The sequence below is a fragment of the Chelonoidis abingdonii genome, chromosome 8 (assembly GCF_003597395.2).
Source record: "Chelonoidis abingdonii isolate Lonesome George chromosome 8, CheloAbing_2.0, whole genome shotgun sequence".
In the NCBI taxonomy this organism is placed as follows: domain Eukaryota; kingdom Metazoa; phylum Chordata; order Testudines; family Testudinidae; genus Chelonoidis; species Chelonoidis abingdonii.
The window spans coordinates 75,784,217-75,804,812 of NC_133776.1; the positions used below are offsets into that span (position 1 = coordinate 75,784,217).

The window sequence follows — 20,596 nt, forward strand, 5'->3', positions numbered from 1 at the left end:
TGGCTGAAGGTGAACTGCTGTGAATTGATAGATCACTACAAGAGGGAGGGAACTAAAGTGAACAAAAGGAAGGTATGAATCATGTCACTGTTGATGAGGCACTCAGTTTTTGCCATGCTGAGTCTGAGTGAGCAGTTACTAACTAGGAGGATATGTTGGAGAGAGACAAACTGACTGTGGAAAGTTTCAAAGCTACGCAAACATAATGAGTTTGAAATTTCCCATTTGAAGCATGAAGGCAGATTTACATAACCATCTTTATGTGCTTGCTCCACCAAGATGTGACAAGATCAGAGGCTGGATTCTTTAAGGAGAGAGAGTTCAGTGATGTAGGCCTGAGGAGGCCCAGGAAAGGAGACCTAGGCCTGGTCTACACTACGCGTTTAAATCGATTTAAAGAGCGTTAAATCGATTTAACGCTGTACCCGTCCACACTACAATGCCCTTTATGTCGATATAAAGGGCTCTTTAAATTGTTTTCTGTACTCCACCTCGACGAGAGGAGTAGCGCTAAATTCGATATTAACATATCGGATTAAAGTTAGTGTGTACGGAAATCGACGTTATTGGCCTCCGGCCGGTATCCCACAGTGCACCACTGACCGCTTTGGACAGCAATCTGAACTCGGATGCAGCGGGCAGGTAAACAGGAAAAGCCCCGCGAACTTTTGAATTACATTTCCTGTTTGCCCTGCGCTATTCGCTCCTCTGCCCTCCCTTGCAAATGGTGTCCCACACGGCTGTCATGGCAATTGGATGCAGTTAGGACAGGGTAACACGTCTCTATCTTCATGATGCCCGATAATTGCTCCAATATATTGAGGAATGATCTGTTACTTCCCAGTAGATAGGACAGACGGCTAATAGCATTTCATCATCAGGAACTGGGGGCTTCAGCCCCCTCCTTTCCTGCTGTAAGAAAGATTCTGTACTGCCTGACTGCTTTCATAGCCCCGGGAGGCTCTCCCCCTCATTTTATCTCACTAAACAAGTCTCTGTTTTCTTATTCTGCATTTTTATAACTTCATGACACAAATGGGGGGACACTGGCCACGGTTAGCCCAGAAGGTTGGAGGAGGAGGAGAGAACGGTGGGTGTTATGCAGGGCGCACCCCTGTGCAAATACTGACACGGAGCACCTGTGCTCTGATCACACTGGTCCTCTAATACATTTGCCCTATATTTTAGGCAGACTGACTTCTATTTTAGAAACCATAAGGGAGGGATTTGACTCAGTTCCAGTGAGTCAACCCAATGTTTGCTTTTGCTTGCGCCCCGGTCCGATTTCAAGCCCAGACACTCATCGATGCAATGGACAGTACAGAGAAGAGATAAACCGTCATCTCCATGGCCAGTTTTCCTCCGGCAGTGCGTTACAGAACGACCGTAACCATCTCTGCTATCATCAAAAGCAAGTGAATTGCGCTGTGTAGCCTGGCGATTGCCTCGCTCTCCGCGGCTCCCAGTACACATACGTGCCGAAAAAAAAAAAAGCTGAACGGGCTCCATGGTTGCCGTGCTATGGTTCTGCCAGGCAATCCAGGGAGAAAAACGGCGCAAAAGATTGTCAGCTGATGTTTCCCAGGAGGAAGGAATGGACTGATGACATTTCCCAGAACCACCGCAGACTAATTTAAATTCAACCCTGAATTCCAAGGCGGGGAGACTGCGGGAACTATGGGATAGCTACGGAAGTGCTACCCACAATGCAACACTTCAGAAATCGACGTTAGCCTTGGAGCATGGACGCACAATGCCGAATTACTGTGCCTAGTGTGGCCGCATGAAATCGAAATTATAGTATCAGTTTTATAAAACCGATTTTAGCAAATTCAATTTTATCCCGTAGTGTAGACGTGGCCCTAGAGAGGAAAACTGCATTGCATGTACAGAGACAGAGAAGAACTGAAGAAGCACCAAGATGTAAGGAAAAATCCTCCTCACACTATTTCCCAGGCAATTGCTGCACTCTCTCCCCAGTCACTCTCACAGCCTGGGCTGTTCTCCACTCCTCCTAATGCCTGTAAGTGCGGCTAGCTGGCCCAGCAAACAGGAGAAAGTGCTTCTACTTCCCATGTGGCAGAAAGCTGACATTGTTTTAGTGGAGGGAGGGGAAACTCTTGTAGGACACTGGCCAGGACTATCACTGCTTACAGAAAGGACAGTCCAAACTAAACAACAAATAATGGTAAGTATGAAAACATAAGTACCCAAACTGACCAGTGATCAGGAGACAATGGGTTAATATCTCTGTGATCACTCTCTGATTCTACTCCACTACACATCACCCTAGTCTTATAACCATCTCACCTCCTTTGAGAAGCAGTAAAATGAATTGTTTAAGTTTTTAGTTTAGCTAAAAAAAAGGGGGGGGGCAATTGTCAGACTCCTGAAGCCATTCCAGGTCCATACCTCAGATCCCCAGCAAGTGTGGAAATGCTTCTTGTAGCACCTTTCTTTTCTTCCTCAAAGACTTCCATGTCTCTCCCATCTTTGACAGAAAGCTTCTTTTTTGGGGGGGAAAGAGGGGAGCAAATAAGATGAAGCTGCTTCAAGTAATTAAAGCTTCAGTAATATCCAGCTGCACTGTTTCAGCTTCCCCTAGCTAAGGAGAAACTCTCATGGATTCAACTTTCCCTTGGAGCCCTCCTGTACCATTGTCTGGTTTCATAGCACTTTCCTGTAGGGCAAAGAATGCGGGGAGTGCTGTGACAATACAGGTTCTTGTTTGAGTCTCCAAAGGACTTTTATCAGCCCTCACAATCCCTCTTCATTCTGAGAAATATGTCAGCAGAAATAGTTTTAAAAATTTACTTTAGTATTTGGTTAAACATCTTAAGCTTTTTCCAAAGGACAGTCTAGTAATTTGAGGCTTCACCTTTTTTATTTGATTTTTCCGATTTTTAATTTTAAAGCATGTTCTGCTACTTTCTGTGGGCAGAGTAGCATATAGGACAGGGGTGGGCAAACTATGGGTTCTTGGAGCTTTTAATCCGGCCCTTGAGCACCTGTTGTCGAGCAGGGTTGGGGACATGCCCTGCTCTGCACATGCCCTGGCTCCGCATGGCTCCCAGAATTAGTGGCATGTCCCCACTTTGTCTCCTACACATAGGGGCAGCCAGTGGGTTCTGCGTGCTTCCTCTGCCCCAAGCGCTGGCTTCACAGCCCCCATTGGCCAGGAACCGTGGACAATGGGAGCTGCAGGGGCAGCGCCTGCAGATGGGGCAGCGCGCAGAACCCCCTGGCTGCCCCTATGCATAAGAGCCAGAGGAGGGACATGCCGCTGTTTCTGGGAGCTGCTTGAAGTAAGCACTGCCCTAAAGCTGAACCACTGACCCTCTCCCACAGCCCAACCCTCTTCCCTAGCCCTGAGCTCCTCTCACAGCATGAACCCCTCATCCTCAGCCCCACAGCCCTCACCCCACAGCCCAACCCTCTTCCCCAGCTCTGATCCCCCTTCCACCCTCTGAGCCCCTTGATCCCAGCCCAGAGCACACTTCTACACCCCCTCATCTGCAGCCTCACCCCTAGCTGAAGCCTTTACCCCCTGCTCCCCAACCCCATGCCCCAACCCAGAGCCCCCTCCCACACTCTGAACCCCTCATTCTGGCCCCAGCCTGGAACTTGCATTCCCAGCCCAAAGCCTGTACCCTCTCCCACACCCCACTGCTCCAAACCCCTCTGCTCCAGCCCACAGACCCCACACCCCTCATCCCTGGCCACACCCCAGAGCCCTCACCTCCAGCCGGAGCCTCACCTCCTCCTGCATCCCAACCCCCTGCCCCAGCCCGGAGCCCCCTCCCACACCCTGAACTCGTAATTTCCTGGCCCCACCTCAGAGCCCACACCCTTATCCGGAGCCCTCACCCTCTGCCCCGCCCCAAACCCCAATTTCATGAGCATTCATGGCCCACCATACAATTTCCATACCCAGATGCGGCCCTCAGGACAAAAATTTTGACCACCCCAACACAGGACCACACTGAGCCACTTGAATACTATTTACTATGCACACAATGCACCCATGGGGTCCTAAAACATTACTACTTTAATCCAATATGCCTTTTGCATAGCTTTAGACCCTATCTGCAAACACGCTGTCAAGCAATGGGCTATGCTGTGTACTTTTAACAACAATTTATCAACACTGGTTGCCTCTTGTTATCACCATTGGAGAACAAATAAAACACAGACTATATGAAAACCCTTGGTCTGGGAACACTAGATACTGTTTTAAAAATTCTAAAAAATGTGTTTATGAAAATCAGTCTTCAGAACTTCACAACAGTACAAATGAATTATTAATTACACATTATTATTATTAGATAACAGACAGGGACCAACTGAACTGGAGTGGGGGTTGAATCCAGCAAAATGCTTTCAAACTTTGAGTATGGTTGAAGCAATTATTAATATTAATATTGCTTAAGAAGGTTCATTCCTGCTTCCATGATGGTGATTTATTGACCCAGTGCGTCAATGGAACTGAAATTCTTCATTAATTTCTCACTTACTGCACAATGGGACATAGGGAGATTTAAGGCCTTGATCCTGAAATTTCTTGTATGTGGGTGGACCGCTGTGTCCATGCCCCACTGAGCTCAATGGGACTGTGCAGCAGTCCACCCATGTGTGAGAAGTTGCAGGATCAAAGCCTAAGTTATCATGCTCCAGGCACTCCCTTACGATTGCAAGGCCTGTTGAATATTTAAGTAATTGGTTATATTTTACTGTATGTTAATTAAGTTGTGGATTGTTCATTGTTGACCTTATTATCAAATAAATATATGCACATTACAACATCAGTTGGTGGCAATGGTAACAAGAAGCTTCATTGAAGTTTAAATTCTCTTTGCTTTTAATTTACATTGCCTTAAGTTACTGAACAGCAGCAAAACACTGTTAATGATGTACTATTTTAGGTGTATTTATAGTCAACAGTTACATTGTGCCACTAAATTAAGAGTACGAATACAGAATATCATGACCATCTGCATTTGATTTTATTCATCCTTTTGATAACCACATCTTCCATAGTTTGTGTGACCAGTTTTATGTCTTCCTAACCTACACTAATCATTTTATAGCATACATATTAGCCTCCCTGTTTATATGCCATGAGAACTAAAAGACACATGCACCAGAAAGGAAGAAACCCACACTTTAAGACTCTTTAAGACAGTGGCTAATTTTCTCTTAGGGTTTTTTTGGTAATAAAATAATGTATTTAAAGGAATTTCCTGTAAGGAAATTACAATTAACAAAGAACTAGACTACAAATCCATTAGATTTTAGCCACTGCAGCAACAAAACACAGTTTTCATGAATACTCAAAAAATCCAATAATGTAACCTCTGGTAAAGCTTGAAAAGCCCTGAAGGACATGGCATTTGGATCAATATTAGTTTATTTCAACTGCTGTGCAGTATGAAGAGACCAGGCTGAACATCTGATGGATTTTATTACCTGTCGGGGAGATAAGTCCTGGTGATAACAAGCCTGGGACTCCATGGGGCAGAAGACGTGCATTTTCTTGCATTGCAACTCCCAGAGAGCGCTTGGGGGGTCTTCCTGGTCGTGAGCTGTTGAAATACAAATAGGATAAATTTAAATTTATTTTTTTGAAATGTTTGCTTAATGCATGTTATATTGATTTGTATTATAGAAATATGAATCATCTCTTTCTCTCTCTCTTTTTTTTTTCTGTGTGTGTGTGTGTATATATATATATATATATATATATGACATTTTTGCCTAGGGGAAGAGGACCACTTGTGGCAGGTTAAACATAACAAGTGTTGTACTGTACTCAAATGATCCATCAGTGAAATACTCTGCTTGTACACTTGCAGAAGCATGCTCTCAAAGTCATATGGAGTAACTGTATATTAAAAGGTAAGGAATTATGAGAATTTTAGAACTAAATCACTAGGCTGGGAACAAGAAAATTCTGACTTCCAATCCTGACTCTGCTACTGATTTTATGTGAGGCCTTCAATTGGCCATTTAATCATTGTTTCTCAGTACTCTCAGTACTCTGTAAAATGGAGACAATGTGCCTCACAACGGTGCTGCTAAAATCAGTTGATTTAAGAAGATAACTACACCAGTAATAGCGATTATTTTACAGATTGCTTTCACCAAATTGGGGCCTGAGCATGTAAACTGTGATGGGACAACCTGAATCCTCTCTGGGGCCACTGGTACACTGTCACAGAATGTACACCCTGCACCCCCAATTCCTGAGAGTCACAGTGACTCTCAGCCAGCCAGTAAAATGGAAGGTTTATTAGACAACAGGAACACAGTCCCAAACAGAGCTTGTAGGTACAACTAGGACCCCTCAATCAAGTCCCCAGGGGGGTAGGGAGCTCATCCCTCTCAGCTTTGGGGTTCCATCTGTTTTCCCAGCCAGCTCCAAAGTAAAACCGCTCCAGCAGTCTCCTCCAGCCACCACTCTGGCTCTTCCCCCAGCCTTTGTCCAGTTTCCCTGGCCCCAATCCCACTCCCAGGCTCAGGTTACATGCTCAGGTATCCTCACCCTGGTATCCCATCACCAATGCAGATAGTCTCAATACAACTCCCGCACAACATTCCCAGGTCAATACTCCCCACTCCTTGCTCCATCACATACACAAACACTCAACCAAAAATCTTCAAACTAAAAAAAAAAATAAATAAATAAAAACACAACACTGCAAGGATCTAGATAACCATTTAGACTATCAATTAAATTACTACAGCTACCTAAGAGTGGACATTACTATGAAGTGTGGTTTAAAAGGTATGGGGGGAGGTGGCGGGGAGACAGGAAACTAGAAGGAATGAATACATGTTGCATTCAAGTCTTTTGGTTTCTTGCTTTTGGGTCCTGGTTTCCCTTCCTCACAGACTGATTGGTGTTTTTGACTGCTATGTAAGGGCTAAGCTAACAATGTTGGCCTAACCTATCAAATTCTCACATTTTTCACCCTAGCTGCAATAGCTTATGAATTCTGGTTACAAGTTTTAATACATAATGTAAAGTAGTAAAAGATCTGTGTATTTATCTATTTCATTCCTCCACTCCCCTAACACAGGTTTTGCGTCTGGACTATTATTCTGCAGCTGTCACCACAATCGAGATCTACAGAGCAAAAGCCATTGGAATCATTCTTTTCCAAGCCAAATGATAAAAACATAAGGTTCTAATGTTAGCAAATATATTGTCACTTTTCTTTGGCAAAAATACATTTTACTCAGCTGAATAATAGAGCTTTTGACAAAATACTGTGAAACACTGTACAAAATAATCAAGGTGCAACAATAAACGAGGTTAAAATAGAAAGCATATCCAAAAGAGACTTTTGCTTCAAAGAAATTTCAGTTAAACTCCACTTTATCAACTTTGCAGTGGCAAAGCTCTTCATCAAGGTAAGACAAACTCTGTGTTTAAATGAAGACAACTTTCAGCACCAGTACACAGAGGTACCATTACCCTGTTCATTTTTCACACAATGTGCTAGTGTTATTTTGTTTTATTGTACATCAAACTAGCACAAAATCATTTTTTCTGGTTTGCTATTTCAGTCTATAAACCTTCCCACTCTTCTTTTTAGCTTTGTTTTAGGCAGTTTTGAATTTCACATTATTCAGTGTCTTTTCCCTTTTGTGTTTGCCCTTTTTGAGGGAGTCCTATCATCATACTGGAATCGTTCTGAAATGAAATTTACTGTAATGTTCAGATATTCGTGTGTGTGTGTGTGTGTGTCTCTATCTATATATGAATGAGTATGGCACAAGAAATTTGGACCATTTTTCTATTATCTCTTTGCTCCAAAAATAAGAGTATAAGCAAATTTACTGAGTAATCTGTATAATGTTACACGATATTCTGTCCTGCATTTCACTACTACATCATATGATTGGGAAACCTCCTCACTATGCTAAATTCAGTTAAACCTTTTTCTGTTTCACTAGGCGTACTTCTTCCCATTTTTAACAGATCTTAAATATAATCTTCTCTCAACGTATGCAGTACATGCAAAGTGTCAAAAGCATGCTATTAAGGTGTACTAAACCTTATATTTCCATGTCTATTTTACCTATTGACTAGTCTGTTTAGAGAAATTCAGTATATTTCACATAAATGTAGGATCTCAGGTAAAATTAAGCATAGATTTTAGGCTTTGTAAAACAAAAACAAATTATTGTTTGATCTATAAAAATATACATCAAAAGGTGCCTATCTAGCATTGTAAGTGCGTTTGATATATATTACAAAAACAAATCAACTTAATTTAGCAGCTCTGCTCACTGACTGCCCACAACAAAGCTCAACCAACAGAACATTTACAAAACTTCCCACCTCAGCTTCAGTTAGCAAGTGTTTTACAAAAATAGGATTTTAAGAAAAAATCTTTTAAAATCTAAATATAAAGAGTTTTGGAGGGGAGGAGGAGGATGGTTGGATTGTTGTACTGATCCTGCATTTTTGGCAATGTGTGAGACTGTCCGGTTTGGCCAATGTACATGAAGAGAGGCATTGCTGCCCCGATGGTGTGGCTGATGTGGTAGGTCCTATGATGGTGTTGCTAGAGTAGATATGGGGGCAGAGTTGGCAGTGGGGTTTGTTGCAGGGATTGGTTCCTGGGTTAGTGTTTCTGTTGTGTGGTGTGTAGTTGCTGATAAGTATTTGCCCCCAAAAGCTTATGCTCAAATAAAATTGTTAGTCTCTAAAGTGCCAGAAGGACTCCTCATTGTTTTGGTTTCCTATACAAATACTACAAGCAAAAATGAAACTCATGAGTCTTGTCATTAACTAATCTGCACAAAGTGTCAACACTAAATAAATATAAATACTGAGAACTGAATTAGCAGCTGAATTCTGGCATACACTAATAGTTCGACTGACTTTTAAAGGACTACTCACATAAGAAATGTGAGCATGATTTGACCCTTAGTTTTTTAGAATGCTTTTTTGGTTTTGACGACTTCCTCTGTTTCTAATGACATAAGGAAATTTGTTTTGTTTGGTTAAAGACACCACATATGGTTTTTAACCTGTACATCTCCTTTTAGCAAATATTATAATAGTAATAAAGCACTTTAGGCCTGGTTATGATCTTACTTTCACAGTTCTAACCTTACTGATGTTAGTGACATTATTCCAAATTTACCAAAGTTTAAATAAGATCAAAATCAAGCCCATTGTCTCTAATTTAATATTAAAGTTTAATTTAAACACTATTTTCTAGCTGCTATTCATAACTGCTTACTCCTCATTCATTCCACATCTGCCAAAAATTCTATATGGAATTTTAATGTTACATTCAATAAGTCTGCATGAAATTAACCGCACTATACCTGAAGCGGGGAATGGGGGTGATGGGGATTGGCATTGTCTGGGCTTGCGGCAGGAAGGGTGTGAGGGAAAGGAGGTCAGAAGCAGCTGCAAAAAGGGTAGGTGGGAGGGCAGCATGGCAACGCTGACTCATCCCCTGGGAACATAAGTGCGGAAGGCTTTAAAAGGGGCAGGTGCAGATGTTAGAAGCCCTTTCTCTACATTGCAAACTACGCAGCATCCACCCTTACTCCCCTCCAGGTGATGAATATCAGACTGGTTCAGACCAGTGTGGGCATTGCACTAGTCATTCCTTTCTAAGGGGCCTGAAATTTTTCTACCACCACCATGTTGGCATAGGTGGAATGGAGGGCATTGCATTTCCTACAGTAGATTTCAGGGAGGGCTTATTATGGTGAGTAGGGAAGGCTAATAGGCTATGATGTTGCAACTCATTTTGCAAGCGCGGGGCGGATGTCCAGTGTAGGCACTCTATAGGGAAGGCATCCAGTGGCCTTAAAAATGAGGGGCTGGTTAAAGGAGGGGTCGAGGCTCCTATGATTGGTAAGGCAGCTAACCAACCCTCCACCCCCTTTTTATAGCCCACGTCAACCCTCCTATGGGAGGGAGTTGGGGGTGGGGGGAAGTAAGGTCCCGGCCTTGGGTTGGCCGGGTGAGCTGGACCCAAAATGAAAGGGGGCTGATGGAAGCCCCATGTAGTTATTTGAATGGGATAGATCAGTGGTTTGAGCATTAGCCTGCTAAATGCAAGGCTATGAGTTCAATCCTTGAGTAGAGCAGTTAGGGATCTGGGGCAAAATCAGTACCTTGTCCAGCTAGTGAAGGCAGAGGGCTGGACTTAATGATCTTTTGGGGTCCCTTCCAGCTCAATGAGATAATATAAAATATATGGAGATATACCTATTATAACATAAAGTTGCCTGCACTGTACACTTTTATCTGCCAGGTGATCCAAGACATCCAATAATAAAGTTGTGGCCTGATTAAATTCATATGAAGTGTCTCCTATCATTCTTTCGATATAGACAGACAATCCTTTATCTTGTCAGCTGGTATCAGACTCATAGCACTAAAGTGAAGATCCATTAAGCTAACAATGTTCCACAATGAAAAACTCACTGGGCTAATTTACTTCTTTACTCTATGTTAAAGAAATCAAATGGAACATGTAAAAGTATTTCCTGTGCTGGAAACTCTGGACTCAATTTTGTCTTTAAATCTGTGATACCACAGTGCTTTTCTTCAATATTTTAGATGGCAAAGGCTTAGTTCAGGACTGCACAGCAAAATACACTGAATGTCAATATTAGAACTGACAGGAAAATGTTTGACTTTTCAGCCAAAAATTGAAATATTACAATTTCAAAATCCATGACTGTGCCTCATAGGAGACGCAATTCTGGTGCCTCATGCTCCCATTCTCCTCTCAGCGCTAGGATTCCTGATCAGACTACATTTCTCATGATGCATCAAATTCTCCCCACTTGGGGCAGGACTACAACTCCCAGGAGGCAGCATATCTTAATCAACATATTTTGGACAGAAATTGAAAACTTCAGTTTTTAAGCATTTGCTATTTTGATTTTAAAATCAAAATGTTCCATGCAGAGCAGATATTTTTAGTGAAAAATTTTGTTTAACTGAAAACTTAATTTTCTATAAAAACACAGTTTAGATGGAATATTTTCAACCAGCCCTATTTGATATACTTAATTTACTATCTCTCTATGTACTGCTGGCTAATTTCTTGTGATACCCCAAGCCCCATTGGAGGCATTTCATTGTTACAAACTCTCACAATTTATCACAAGCCTGACACTGTCTGGTGTTTTTTCTTGAAGCTCCAACTCTAGGAGTCAAGTGATTATGTGGGAATCTCAGCTTTGCTGTTTAAAAAGTAAGTTTCTAGCCCTCATGTCTGAGGAGAAAAGTTTGAAAAACATGCCCCAAGTATACACTGAAGGCTCAGAAAGGAGAAGGCAAATAAAAAGAATCAACTATTTTTTAAAATCCCATGACTTTGGGGGAGACCTTACTCATGATTTTTTGACAATTTGGGATTAGAAAATCTGACATTTTTATAATGCTTTTCTTAATTCTCTCACCCTAGGCTCATTTTGGTTTAAAATGGGTCATTTTCACCTCCTCCTTTTTTTCTATCTCACTTAAGTAAAGGCATACAGGTTGGAGGTGCAAAAGAAAAATTCTGTGCATACCTATTAGTCCGTGATGATAAAGGGAGCTGAAAACGTGATGAGGAAGCTTGGGCTCACATCACAGTTTCCTACACACTTCATAAGCCATATAATCAGCTGAAAAATATTTTTCTTCTAAATATATTAGCTACTGAGTTTTTTCCCCTAAGGCTGTATTTGCTGCCAGTCAATCTCTGAAAACAAAAGGTGATTCATTTGATTCTAAATTAGATGTTATTTCACTTAGGATGACTAATTGAGAAAGTTGTGTTGATGCTGTAGATAAATCTCAGAAGGATTTTTGATGTAAAGTAAAAAAAAAAATCACACTCACAAGTCGTGAACATTAAATCAATAACAAAAGTACTCAATAAAGAACTTTTTTTTTTGAAAACCTGAGCATCTCAATGATTTTTCAGGATCAGATTCAATAACCATATCATATTTCTTATTCATTAAAATAAAAAATGAACTAACCAATAAAGTTCCAGGAGTACTGCAATACCTTACGGATTTCAACTGTATTCATATTTCTAATTTTTTTTTACAATCTCTGTAAGTTAACTTCAAATACTCCTGTTGCCAGTTCCATACTTTCCATCAGGAGGGTCATTGTTTCTTTAGGAATTATCACTGATTTTGAGAGTATCATGGATTAAGTTTAAAAATTAAGGGTAACACTTTTTAAAGAAATTATTTAAGCTAACAAAAGGATTCAGTCAAAAAGGAGTAGATTTCTTTTTGACATCTCAGCTTCAAAGTTGCAGTTTCCAAACATCTGTTATATTTCTGCTAAACTCAGATTAGTTAAGAGGTTCTTGTTTTATTACTATAATCAGGCTAAGGATTTCTTGTCTTCCAACTGCCCAAAAAGAAGGCATCTGTAGAAGAAGAAAATAAGGAAGCAGCAGACTATTCAATCTTACATAAACACAACTCACTGCAATATTTTTTATTTTTTTGTATGTTTGGGAATGGACTTTGACAGAGTATATTAGAATTTTTTTGTGGTTGTTCCAAAGTTATGTGACAAGGCATTGGGAATCAATCATTAGTGTATTTTTTTTTCCTTTTCTATGCCTGGTGAGAGCTAATTATTATTACCATTTTCTTTTTTAACACATATGCAATCCCTTGGTGCCCAGGGGAATATTTTTACAAGGCCACTTCTGTAGTTTTGATAAAAGTATTGATCAGCTACATCTTCTTTAATGTTCTTTTATGCTTGTTATAGACAACTGTATAGTTTGTGATGTTTGCAACTTTATCAACATTTTGTAAACTATAATTCATCAGTAGAAATTTACAGCAAATCACACTTAAGTATGACAACGATGTTTGCTTGTGCTTTTTAATGTCAGAGATTCACTAGAATCAGAAAAAATCCATATTAATCAAGACAAATAAACGTGCTGATTTAACTAGGAAACTGTTATTTGGATGACAATTTAATCAGCTCAGGTTGTAAGGTCCATCACTGCAGCATCCTGTTACTGCTAAAATATTGATTGCATTACTGATTTCAGTAACGCTTTATTTTACAGGGCACAAATAACCATGTAATTACTCTTTAATTGAATGGTAATTTCTTGCTGGCAATTATTTGTTAAATTTTGCAGTTTAATTACAAGTTTATTTATGCTCTCTAAAATAAAAATATTCTATATTTTAGTCATTCTGAAGACTAGCTACATAGGCTGTCAAAACCACAAAGTTAGTTATGATAGTACAAGTCTGACAAAGCCATAATAATACCATAACTATTATTAAAAGGATCAGATGAATCTTTGAATGCTTCAGCTTTACAGAATTAACATCAGATGTAACATTTGTAAGATTAATGGAGGAATACTGTACCATAGAAGCATGATTTCCTCTGGGGTCTAGTCCACCATTTAGAATAATTTATCCTGATGTTTTGCCTTTCATTCTCTGCGCTTTTTTAGAGAATCTGAAATAGTATCCTATTCCTCTGAGAACAAAGAATAAACCCAACTAGAAATATAATTCAACAGTACTTCATATTTCTGCAGCTGAAGTGGATTACCACCATTGCATTATCTTAGCAGCCTATAAACTTTGTAGACTTGGCAGTTAGGTGGATAACAAGAAAAAGCATTATGTCTTGTAGTGTCAATGATATATAACCTAGCCCAAGATATATTTATTCTGAGTTTTGATAGATGAGGTACCCAGTACTTTGATCATTAAAATTTTGAATTTTAGTGTTATACTTTTCATTTGTATCATTAACTATTTATGAAGTATCAGCAATTTAGTGAAAACTCTGCTGATTTTGTTTTTTCAAATGATACCCAGTTAATAAATTAATTATTGATTCCATGACACTATAAGCCATTTGATATAAAAATATGCTACAGTTTTGATTTAGTAAACTCTCACATGTATCACAGATTTCTTCAATAGTAACATATTTTATTAGGCTTCAAGGAAAATTCTGAAGCAAGTATATGACAGGCTGTGTAAATTGCTCTGAATATAGTAGCAGTAACACTGCCAGTACTTACTAGTGAAAAACTATCACAATTGGTTTGCTGAAGTTGGAACAGTAACTACAGACTCATCTTTCATTTCCCTTATACATCAGTGGCATTATTAATCTATTCCTTCAGTTCCAGAAGATGTCATCATTCTTGTGTTAATTTATTTGTATAAGCTAAGAAAAATGTGAAAGGTAAGAATTTTTAAATATTATTTTGGGTTTTTACCAGTAAAAGCAACATTCTTGCTATCTTGAATAAGATTTTTTTTTTTTTAGGACTATAAAGTTTTTAATTGCATCATGGATAATAATCATCTCTCTGCTGTAGCATTTATTACAACATTTCAAAGATGCCAATAGTAGTTAAACTCTACTTGACTTTTCAATGTTTAAGAAGAGAAACAAATTCTGACCTTACTGCAACCTGATTCTGTCTCCTCTCAGTGTTGGCAAACTGATCACTTGTCTAACTATTGCTCTACAATGTATTACCAACCAGATCAAAGGCAACAACAGCCAATTCAGGAGCAGGGAAAAAGTCATTCATATAAAAAAGGCAATTAACATTAATCATATATGAAGTTGTTTGAGAACTAGATGTATGATAACTAGAACCCGGTCACTATGACAACTTTCACAGAACAGGTGCTCATTTTAAATTAGTACTCTAAACACCACAATCTAGGATGCTCGTGGCAGCCCCATCCTGACTCTAGCAGACAAGACAAGTTCCCCAAAACAAAAGTTACCCTCCAAAGGGCAAATCCTCCCATTGATTTCAATGAAATTTTTGCTTGAATAAGGGCTTCTGCATTTAGCCTTAACTGAAGCATATAACTCACAACTATAAATAGTGAAAAAAGAATATCTAAAACTGAAATCCACAAATTTCAGTATCACAGAAATAGCACTTTGATTATTCCTTCTTTATTATACTGAGGTTCATATTAAAACAAAAGTTCCTTAACTTTATAAAATTGTTCAGAAAATGCAGGAAACCAAAACACAGATGCAGAGGTGGTTTTCAAGCTGCAAGTCAGAACTTCATTAACTGTACCATTAAAGGTTGAATCCTTGACCATTAATATATCTCTCCCCACACCCACCCCACCCCCCTACCCCCATAAAAGCTACCAGGCATTTAATTAGGTCCTATGTTTGGTTAAATGGTGCAAGGTCATTCAACCTATGAACCAGATTGGTGTCTTTTAACACAACTGCATACCACACTGTACACCAGCTGTAGGTTGCAACAATAACAATGATTAGGGCGACCAGATGTTTTATTTTATAGGGACAGTCCCAATTTTTGGGTCTTTTTCTTATATAGGCTCCTATTACCCCCCACCCTGTCCCGATCTTTCACATTTGCTGTCTGGACATGCTAACAATGATTAAACTATTACCTTCCCTCATCATTTTTTAAAACATTGCTAACAAACTAATACCCTAACAAATGAAGCTTCCATGTTGTTGTGACACAAAATTACCAACCAGATATCTCACCAATCTCAAACAGACGGAAAAATATTCTTCCTGATCCCAAACAGGGCACTTTGATCAGATTCACAAAAGAATCTGTAAATGCAGTCCTGACACTACTTTACCTATAGGTATAGTTGCAAAATTTTGTGAAGCTCCATGTGTGGCATTTTATGTAAAAAATGTAATTATCTAATTTGCAACTAATATGTATATGCCCATAAAGTTATTGGCCTCTCTAGAAACTATTGCAGTGTCTTGATGAGTTTGAAACATGGGAGCTGGAACTGAGATTACAAAACTCATTTCATACAGGGCCATCAAACATCCATTAGATTACAGTTTTTAATCCCCATTGAGTAAGGCTGGATTCATATTGGTGACCTACAGACAAAAAGCTCTGAAGATCATAAGTAATGACCTAAGGCATCTAGTCCCCTAATAAGTGCTCATGTTATACCTTTAAGAATGAAATTTGTTTTCTGGAAAGATACATCTATTGAACCGAGTCAGCACCTTTTTGGCAGGGTCTTCTACTCACTGAACACACAAGCAACTTCTCCTATCCACACACTGCTCTCAGCTTTCTGCAACCAAAGGCAATGCTGTGCTCCACTCTTTTCTTAAAGGAACAACATCCATTAACCAATACAAACACTACAAATATAACAATAAGCCAAATATTAATACAACGTCCATATTTATCTCTAAATATGTTCTGCAACATAAGTAATTTCAACTATTATTCCAGGGTCTTCAAACTAACTTAAACGTACTTACTCCATGTGAGTCATCAGTCATGTTTAAACCTATAATGTTCAAAATTCACAGCCCAGAATTTTATCCTTCAGCAGTATGAGTAACTGTAGTGAGAGGTATACTGTTACCTTCTATGCGGAAGGGCCTATAGAGGGAGAAACAAGACACACTTTATTACCGGGTAATAGCTATTTATAAACTAACACTAGATTAGAACTTTGGGTTCAGTTACTGACTCTTGGCGCAGAGTATGACCTAGTGGCTAGAGAAAGCACAGCTAAGTGTAACATTGCTGCTGCTGCTTGCTTCACCTGCGGGGTGAAACTGTCATCTCTAGATATAAAATTATGAGTTTCTACCAGTGGAGCTAAAGGACTATGCCTATTACTATGCGGGCAGTGCAGACTCAAACCTCCATATGTGATCTACCCATTAGAGAAGGCAAATATCCATATGTCTTAACAGAGTTTAGACAAGCATATAATTTGGCCCATCTCGTCTGACAGGTAGTATGGCAAAGTAGAAGAGACTTTGGTCCAGTTTTTTTAGCGACTTGGATTCTACTCCCAGTTTGGCTGCGATCAATCTTTCAGTCATTTTATGTGTAAAATGAGTGAATGACAGTTGCCTCTACTAAGATTGCGGTGGATGGGTGTGTAGAATCTTCGTTAATAAGTGTCATGACATGCACAGAAACATTAAAAACTGTCAGTAGAAGAGCTGGAGTTATAGCTCAATGAACCTTCCCCTAGACTAAGCTACAGGGTATTTACACGGGAGAGGTGAGGGAAATGTCTCCCCTCCCACACTTCCGAAATGTTACATGTTACCAGTTGTGTAGAACGGAGTTACAGACCAGCAAGACACAACACTTGGCAGGTGTGTAGAGGACTGGAAGGTGGAGCAGAAACAGTAGCAAGATGGATGCTGTGGACACAAGACAACCTTAAATGACAAACAGAAGAGTTGGGAGGGCCAATCAGCCCTCTTGTCCCCTCTCCCCTCCCAAATTGGCCAACAGATGACCTTAGGGCAGCAGCAAAGCCTTCCAGTTTCTCCCTCACCTCTACACAATCCCCATGTGCATGCCCTACTCCTTCTGTCAGGACCCCAGCGGGTGGCCATCCACTCTAGTTCAAATCAAAACACTCTGCCTGCTAAGATGGGGTGGGGACGTAATTCATTGTCTCTTTTTTACACACACCCCCATCTAATTATTTTGAGGATTTTTTTGTTAATGTTTCTAATTTCTATATTTTATTTTCTCTTAACAATGAAGCCTGAATATATCTTTTCTCATTAATACCATTGGTAACATCTTGATAAAGATTCATTTAATGTTTTCTTTGTCAAAAAGAGAAAGCTGATGGAACACACAATTTAAGGGTTGACTACTCACCTGACAAAAAGTATAATTCTGAAACTATTTTATTGACCTACTTACAATATTACAACCCCAGATATTAGAAAATCATGACTCAGGACCTCAAAATTATGAGACTGGTTTAAAAAACAAACCAACCAACCCATTTTCATTCTTTTTATTTGCTTTTTAATTTTTCACCCTTTAAGTTTATATTTGAGTCATATTTTCAAGTTTTTCTCTGCAATCACAAGGGCAAGAACATTACTTTAGTTGGGGGACTTCTTTTAAGTGTAAACTTGAGATTTTCTCATAATTACTTGATTCCAGAAGCTGTGATTAAAAAGATCATGAGGGTTGGCAACACAGTTGTAGCTGCCTATTTCAATAAAATGTGATCAAGACCTTGTGTTAACACCTTTAGAATAGATTTTTGTGTGATACAGTCTAGCTGTACAACATACTGAAGTCCTACATTCACATGAGGACCAAGTATTGATGTCAATTCAATCAAGTATGGGCTGTTAGCCCAATTCTGCTCCCACAGGAATAAATGGCAAAACTGTTTTGCATCAGTGGAAGCAGGACTGGGCATTTTAACATTTAGCACATACTTTAGATGTTAAGAAATTAAGAATCTTTGTCCTCCCCCTAGAGCCTCTGAACATCAGAATTTTTGCAGAAAAATAAATGTTGGTGTGACTCAAAAAGCCTTAGGCAATACAGCAATTTGGAAAAGTACTGTACATGATATAAAATAATGTAAACAGATCAAATTTTCAATAAAATGAATATTTTAACAGAATGCCACTGATAAGACCCACCATTAAAAGATCCACATACTGCCAATGTTGATTTAAGTATGCCTTTCAGATATTAAAACTGACATGTGCATGTATATTTAATGACATAAAGATAGATAGATATAGATCAGGGATTGGCAACCTTTGGCACGCAGCCCATCAGGGACATCCACTGGCGGGCAGGGACGGTTTGTTTACCTGCAGTGTCCACAGGTTCAGCTGATAGCAGCTCTTACTGGCCATGGTTCGCCGTCCCAGGCCAATGGGGTCTGCGTGAAGCGGCGCGAGCCAAAGGACGTGCTGGCCGCTGCTTCCCAGAGCCCCCATTGGATTGAGACAGTGAACTGCGGCCACTAGGAGCTGCGATCAGCTGAACCTGCGGACGCTGCAGGTAAACAAACCGTCCCAGCCCACCAGCGGCTTTCCCTGATGGGCTGCGTGCCAAAGGTTGCCAATCTCTGATATAGACACACAAATTTTTTATAGAAACAAATTACACAAATCCAAGACTCATTTCTATGTACCCTGTAAAAAACTTACAAAGTTTAGTATAAAATAATACATTTTATAGGTTTATTTAACCATCTTATAAAATTTAAAAGACTGCTGGTTAATCAAATAGGATAGCTCAAAGAGCCAACAGAAAAAAGATCACAACACTCTCTCAAATTATATCGGTTTATGGAGTAATATTGGTTTTATTCCTCTTAAATTCTATAGGTCTTTTCCACAGAGCTAGAGTAGAAAGAAATACCTAAACACTCAGTATTCAAAAAGTATTTTCCCTCTATTACTAAAAACCATTGTAACTCTGAAAGCCAGACTCACATTATTAGCAGGTGATAGGCTTTTCATGTTTGAAATATTAAATTGATTATTTATGAGGACAGGCATTTGAAAATATCTTCTAAACCATGATAGGAATGTACTATCTAGAGGCTGGAATTTTACATAACTATTTCTAATTTTCTAATTGCATCTGACTTAAGACACAGAACAACTTGAGCTCAACCAACATAAAACAAGTTCATTCACTTTCCTTCTTCCTACCAGATGACACTTGGCATATTTCCCTTGCAATGCCAAATGCTTGGTCAAAAATGCAGAAAAGAAGAATGGAAGTAGAAGTAAAAGACAATTCTTCAGAGAAAAAGAAGAAAATCACCAGTGGTCATTAAATCACAAGGGTAAGTAAGGGCTTGTCTACACAGCAAGTTGCATTGGTTTGACCCAGGGATAGGCAACCTATGGCACGTATGCTGAAGACGGCACGTGAGCGGATTTTCCGTGGCATTCACACTGCCCGGGTCCTGGCCACCTGTCCGGGGAGCTCTGCATTTTAATTTAATTTTAAATGAAGTTTCTTAAACATTTTAAAAACCTTATTTACTTTACATACAACAATAGTTTAGTTATCTATTATAGACTTATAGAAAGAGACCTTCAAAAAACATTAAAATGTATTACTTGCACATGAAATCTTAAATTAGAGTGAATAAATGAAGACTCGGCACACCACTTCTGAAAGGCTGCCGACACCTGGTTTAACCTAATGTGCGATTTTAAACTGATGCAGTTAAACCTGTGCAAATCCCTGTGTGGACACTCTTTATTTCAGTTTAAGATTGCATTTATTTTCAGGTTAGACCATTAAGAATTGGTTTAGGCTAAACTGAAACAAGCCATTTTTAAACAAAAATAAAAAGTATCCACACAGGGATTTGCAACAGTTTATCTCCTGATTTTAAATCAACTTAAAAACTGATTCAAGTTAAACTAATACAACTTTCCCACATAGACAAGGTTACTACGCTAATACTAAACAACACATTATTTTGTGGTTACTACATTATAGCCTATAGTATACGACAATAAAGGCTAACAAAAATTGTAATAAAACTATTATAGCGCCATATGCCTCATGAGATTGCACCATATATCTAATGAGATTTGCTGTCCTAAGAAGCTTAGGTAATTCAGAAAGCTATAATAGAACTCTTGGATTGTGAATCAAATCTGAGCTCTGAACCATTTGAGGTTTGCCCATCATTAGGCAATTTGCATTTACATTACCTTGTTATTTCCTAAAATATCTGTGTAACCAGCATGTAATTAAAAAAGCTATGGCACTGGCCTCCCAAATATATG

At 39.3% G+C, this 20,596-nt stretch overlaps 1 protein-coding gene across 3 annotated transcripts in view; it reads right to left on the minus strand.

The window, feature by feature from the left end:
* DACH2 (dachshund family transcription factor 2) overlaps positions 1 to 20,596 on the minus strand; it is a 526,494-nt gene that overhangs the window by 222,998 nt on the left and 282,900 nt on the right. For all 3 annotated transcript variants that reach the window (XM_075068738.1, XM_075068737.1, XM_075068736.1), the window contains exon 2: positions 5,467 to 5,582. In XM_075068738.1, the coding sequence (XP_074924839.1) occupies positions 5,467 to 5,582 (116 nt within the window). The remainder of the gene's footprint in view (positions 1 to 5,466; positions 5,583 to 20,596) is intronic.